Source organism: Pelmatolapia mariae, linkage group LG12 (genome assembly GCF_036321145.2).
Source record: "Pelmatolapia mariae isolate MD_Pm_ZW linkage group LG12, Pm_UMD_F_2, whole genome shotgun sequence".
Taxonomy (NCBI): domain Eukaryota; kingdom Metazoa; phylum Chordata; class Actinopteri; order Cichliformes; family Cichlidae; genus Pelmatolapia; species Pelmatolapia mariae.
The window spans coordinates 32,830,622-32,836,621 of NC_086237.1; the positions used below are offsets into that span (position 1 = coordinate 32,830,622).

At 39.5% G+C, this 6,000-nt stretch overlaps 1 protein-coding gene across 2 annotated transcripts in view; it reads left to right on the forward strand.

The window, feature by feature from the left end:
* LOC134639094 (atos homolog protein B) overlaps nucleotides 1–3,616 on the forward strand; it is a 28,859-nt gene extending 25,243 nt beyond the window's left edge. For both annotated transcript variants that reach the window (XM_063490137.1, XM_063490138.1), the window contains exons 7-10: nucleotides 523–681; nucleotides 1,474–1,542; nucleotides 1,715–1,920; nucleotides 2,185–3,616. In XM_063490137.1, coding sequence (XP_063346207.1) covers nucleotides 523–681; nucleotides 1,474–1,542; nucleotides 1,715–1,920; nucleotides 2,185–2,338 — 588 coding nt within the window. In that variant the 3' untranslated portion in view covers nucleotides 2,339–3,616. The remainder of the gene's footprint in view (nucleotides 1–522; nucleotides 682–1,473; nucleotides 1,543–1,714; nucleotides 1,921–2,184) is intronic.
* The last annotated feature ends 2,384 nt before the right edge of the window (nucleotides 3,617–6,000 follow it).

The window sequence follows — 6,000 nt, forward strand, 5'->3', positions numbered from 1 at the left end:
TGTTCTCATGAGAACACTGTCAAGATGTTACTTTTGTTTTTCACTACAGCCTCTACATTTAATTGTCAATGATGAGAAATACTTCCACAGTCAGGACTTACTGTTGTAATGCTGAAAATATGTTAACCTCATTCACATGTTAAGACTTTAAAAACATTCATAACAATTGTAACAAATGATGATTTTCTTAAAAAGAGGGATTCTCCATCTCAAGAGTTTCGTTTGTTAATTAAACAGACAAATAAATAAATAAATATTGCTGTTTCACAGTTTTATGCTTTTAAAGTTGATCCCTTCTTGGCTCACAGTGTTGCTGGCTAACAGATGCATATTTTAACACTGTCCAACTGAGCTTTGGTTTCAATTAAAAATAAACAAATGAAATATGGATCTTTATGGATTTCACAGTCATGGGTTTATCTGATTCACCACCCAGTTTGACTCGTGAGTCAAACTGACATTTACAGTTTTAATAGACTCTCTATGTCTACAACCCATTTCACCTTCTGTTGTGCTTCCCAGGAGTCCATACTGAAGGGGCGATTCTCCCCCTCAGGCCGAATTGAAGGCTTCACAGCAGAGATCGGTGCCAGCGGCTCCTACTGCCCACAGCACGTCACCCTGCCTGTGCAGGTTACATACTATGACATCTCAGAGCACAGCGCACCCTCACCCTTCCTGGTCAGTGTGTGTGTGTGTGTGTGTGTGTTGTGCCATGTTTTTGTGTTGTTGTGCATATCCTTAGTCAGGAAAGAAAAAAAGATAAACGAAATGTTTGCTGTGGTTTGTGGTTTCCTGGTTGGGGAAAAAATAAACCCAATTTAGAGATCAGAACTACCAAAACAATGCGCGTGTCTGATTGATGTTGATTTGCCTCTTCACAAGCAGATGTGCAAAATGTCTTTCTGTGCATATGCTATGATGCTGTTCTTCACATCTCTTCAGTTCATCGGGAAATACTGTACATTTATTGCATATGCCAAGAAAGCATTTTAGCAGTGTTATGAGGAAGCCCTGATGTGTAAACAGCTTTAATCCTGCTGGAAAAATGGAAAAGCAGCTGTTTCACTTTTAGATTAATTCCTCATTTCTACTTTGATCTGTTGTGTATAAAAGTGAAGGTCAGGCCTCCTTTGATTCACTTCTTTGAACTCTTAATTTGACTTTCCATGCAGCTGCCTTTACAACTGCGCTCTGCTGCAGTAGTTTTAGAGGTCGCCAACTTCATTTCTGGATTTTCTTTTTTTTTGGTTTTACATGTGTTATCAATACAGATATGTGGATGATCTCATCTGTGTTTTAGAACAGAAATGGAAAACTACTGTTGTATGCTACTACTGTCATACTGCTGCCCCCTACGTTTCATTTCATGGCGCATAGTCTTCATGTAGGTCTTAAGTATTAAAATGTTACAGATTATTTCATCATTGCAGTGACTGAGGATATGTATTCTGTGTCTCCTTTTTCTCACAGGGGGTAATATCCCTCGAACCTCTTGGAAAGAAAGGATACAGCATACCCAAAGCAGGGACCATTCAAGTGGTAATTTTATGTCATTCTTTACCTGTACATATATATATTTTAAAAATGCAACATTTTGATGCTGTCATGTTTATACTTTTAAGGGTCACATATCTGTCATTATTATAGCTAAACCATTTAATTTCATTTAAATCATGCTGAGCTATCTCATCTATTCCTGTTGTGTCCTCAGACCTTATTTAATCCCAACAAAACTGTGGTGAAGATGTTCCTGGTGACCTACAACTTTAACGACATGCCTGTCAATCATATGACGTTCCTGCGACACCGCATCTTCTTGGTGCCAGTAGAGGAGGGAGCTGAGGGGAAAGGCGAGGCGTCTCCAGGAAGTGGAATGCTAGATAGGAAGAAGATTCTCTGCTACCTTATACATCTCAGGTACAACTAAGGTTTTATATGCGTTTTGCTTTGTTTTTTTTACTTTTTGTGCCAGAAAAGGCTAAAATGCTCCATTATCATGTGACTTTAAAAGCTTAGTTGAAACGTCTATATACTAAAACATTAATAAAACTTTGTGTTATATAAATTTTTCATTGAATATTTAAAAGTTTTGCAACCTTTTTTGTGCTTTTAGTCATATTCTTGGCTCAAGTGGAATTTATTTATTTTGCCAACCTCTGTTTTTGGTCTGATTTTTCTTAGATTCCAGAGCTCCAAATCTGGAAAGATATACTTGCACAACGATATCCGGCTGCTATTCTCCCGCAAATCCATCGAAGTGGACACGGGGATCCCATATGAGCTGAAATCTTTCACCGAGGTGCCAAGAAACCCCAAATACTCCCCCCGTGTGTGATCCCAGCTTGACCTTTTGACGTTCCGTAATGCCAACGCAGTCCCTCGTGTGCTTCCTAAAGAGGAGAGGGGAAACGGACTTCTAGAATATTGGATATAAAATTTTGAAAAGACTCATGAGAAATACCAGAAGCACAGAAGACACATGTGCACATATGTCACAGTGTTGGTAATTGGAAAAGACCTGCTTTTTATGCATTTATTCTCCACTGAGAGCCCACATGCAGATCAGATCGAAAATGTCACAGGAACAAGCATGGGTTTCTTTACACCTTCAGTTGCTGAAAAGATGAAATCTTGGTGTCAGGGCAGTCTAGCATGGATGGTATTAAAAGCAGGACTTTTCCAGGACCTTAATCTGTTTAAAAGAAAAAAGTAAAAAAAAAAAAAATGCACAAACACTGATGCAGACACACAAACACACACCAAAACAGACTGACAAGACTCATGCCCGGGACATGATACAAGCATAACAGCAGAAACATTTCTGGTGGCGACTCTGAGTTCAGTGTTAACATGCATGCCTTGTGACTTAAACACCTGAATTTTCCTCTAGTGCCGTATCACACTGTCCTTCACTCTGCCTGCAGCTCCAACTGCCTCATTGGACCAATAATTGTAACAGCAATTTTAAAAAAAGAAAAGGAAAAAAAAAAAGCCGTAAACAACAGTCCCATCCCCTGATCGTGAGGGTTATTTACCTCCTGAGGAGCAGAGAGGAGATGAACAGAGACACAAACACTAGTGAAAGCAAGGGCTGAAATTGAATCAGCCACCTTGACTGGATGTCTCATGTACAACACGACATGACAACAACACGGCGACATGATCTGACCAAACTCAGGACATTTGTTGAAGAAAGGAATTCTCTTTTTTTTTTGTTTTGTTTTTGTCTATCTGTCACGGTACAGACCACTGTGTATACATGCGAGTTAAAAAAAAAACAAAAAAACCAATGAAAAAACTAAAACTTGGGAATCCACTTCATTGTATGTAGCCAGACTGAGGGACACTGTGCTGTTTTCTTTTTTTTTTAAATTTCCTCCTGTTTAGATTCTGTTCTCCACAGTCAGATGTTGGAGCAGAAATTGGGGGGGGGGGGAAGACAAGCTGTAGTTTTGTTTTTCTTTTTTTAATTTATGTTTTCGCAAATGTCTTAATAAGCAATATGCTGCACAAAGTAGAGTGTGTTTTTCAGCCAGACAAGCTTTCTCTCTGGAGGCAGAACAAAGAAAGCAGAGAAATGAGGGTGAGGGAGGGGAGGGATGATGAGGGAGGACGGGTTGTGGGGTATTTAATATGAGAACGGGATAGTCTATGTATATTTAAAATAATAAACTCTGCGACTGGCAAGTAAAGCCCCAGCGTCGTCTCCTTGTTTGAATCCCATTGCGAAGACACTTCTTTTTATAACATTATGGCTGATGTTCACACTCATACTGACTTTGCCATGTGAAATGGTTAGAGGTCGGGATGTAACTATAGTCTATATCAAAAGTATCTGTGAAGGTTCTCAGTCATCCAGGTCATCGTAGTCTAAGGAGCTTGGAAAGAAAAGCGTCTGGACTTCTTTAGGTTGCTTGAAGACGTTTCACCTCTCATCCGAGAAGCTTCTTCAGTTCTAGGGTCAAATGGACTAAATAAGTCATCTATCCATCTTCTTCCGCTTTATCTGGGGTCAGGTCGCGGGGGCAGCAGCCTAAGCAGAGAAGCCCAGACCTCCCTCTCCCCAGCCACCTCCTCTAGCTTATCCAAGGCGTTCCTAGGCCAGCTGAGAGATATAATCTCTCCAGCGTGTCCTGGGTCTGCCCCGGGGCAGACTGTCGGATTTATCACTGCACGTCAGGTGTTCAATATTTACTCTCAACTGGCATTGCAGAAAGTATTCAACTTTCCGGCAGTTCCCTCTCTAGGGTTTATGAAGAGTGGTCTGAAAAAGAGCATTTCTCTGAGCAAAAAAATGTCCAGGAATGCCTGTATACTATATAGGATATAGTATACGGGGAAACAGCTGAGTAGAGGTCGCAAAACAAAGCCTGAGCATAGTTATTTCATCCATCTGAATCCAACGCTTGCAAAGTGTTTACTATCCTGCATGAGAGAATTCTTCAAGCTGTAATGTGCTGAGTGGCTAAAAACAGACTGCCTTTGCTGTTCTGGGCAACTCTGCAAATATGAATGTCAAACTCTGTGAATGCTATCCACACAGCACTACTGAAGGGAAAAAAATCCATGGCCTGTAAGTATTCCCCTGGTAAAAATACTGAAGAACCTCCTATATATATCACACCAACAATACAAGCAGTCATTCCTGAAATACACTGGTTATAGTGTGGGAAGATTTTGGAGAGGAGAAAAAAAGTATGCAGTGATCCTACACCTTATTCAGGAAAACATTGAGTGTCTGCACCTAAAGAGTTTATTTGTGCTACTGCTACTGCCCATACCCCTCACAAGGTATGGGCTGCCAAAGGCAGATCTCCAGAGATTTTAATTTTTGGATGGATTAAATGAGGGTGAATAACACTGTTTAAATTTTAACCAGATTTTATAATTTGGCTAAATTCTTTTCAAAGAGACTTCTTTGATTTTCTTTTTTGTTTAATACATTTGCTTCAATTTTGCACTGTGAATGAATTCCTGGAAGAATCCCTGAAGGAGAACATGTGAAAGTACCTCTTCAGCCTGTTTGACTGGGTTTGCAACGCTTGACCAAATTTTGGTCAAGTGTCAAAGTATTTTTGACCCCTGCTGGTAGGAGTCAGTACTGCAGCTCCACCATAGGCACTGGCAGGAGGCCTATGAAGTGCTCAAGTTTTCATTGACTTGTAGCTTGTAAGTGCGATTCAAACTGAACCATGTATAGATAACTTCAGAATTTCTTTTCCAGCTGTACCTTGCATACAAATGATGTAACCTCTTTAAAACTCAGATCATCATCTTTTATTTTATGCCGATTGCCATAAAATCCTTTATGACTCTTATGTTGCTGATAGGGACTCATCACACAAACCTTTGCACCAGTATTTCCAAGTAAAATTTTATTGCTCCATATGCCATTACACCATCCAATAGCATCAATGGAAGTTTTTTAACCATTCCTTTGTGGGCCTTAAACCCACTTTACAATACAGCATTCTGTATGTTTGTTTTTCCTAATTATGAGACAGTTGAGAAGTTCAGGGGTACAACTTCGCGGGGCTCCTAACAAATGATAAAGTCTTGGCACATTCTCATTACATATGTTCAGCTGTTACTGTTGTGAAAATATTGCTGACAAATGTGTGGGAGGAAAATGGCACCATATGCTCAAGACTCAAAACTTTCTTTTGAAAAGTAAAGAGAATATTTATATCATACATTTATAGGATACAGAACCTAGTTTTCTACCAAAGAAACCAAAACCATCTTTGCATCTGTAACCAAAAGAGAAAAATTAAAACTGTGGTCTAATCTCCTTTGATAAGATGTTCCTGCCTCATGGTGACTAGTGCCCCAAACACACTTGCCTTTCAAGTTTTCTTTCCTCCATTTTTATTCATTAATTTCTGAAAGACTACATAAAGTAATCAAAAACAAAACCAACCTCTATTAACAACAGCTGGTATGGTTAATCTTGCTAAAAGCCATTGGCATTTTGATTAAATTCCTGAGTTAGTGCAG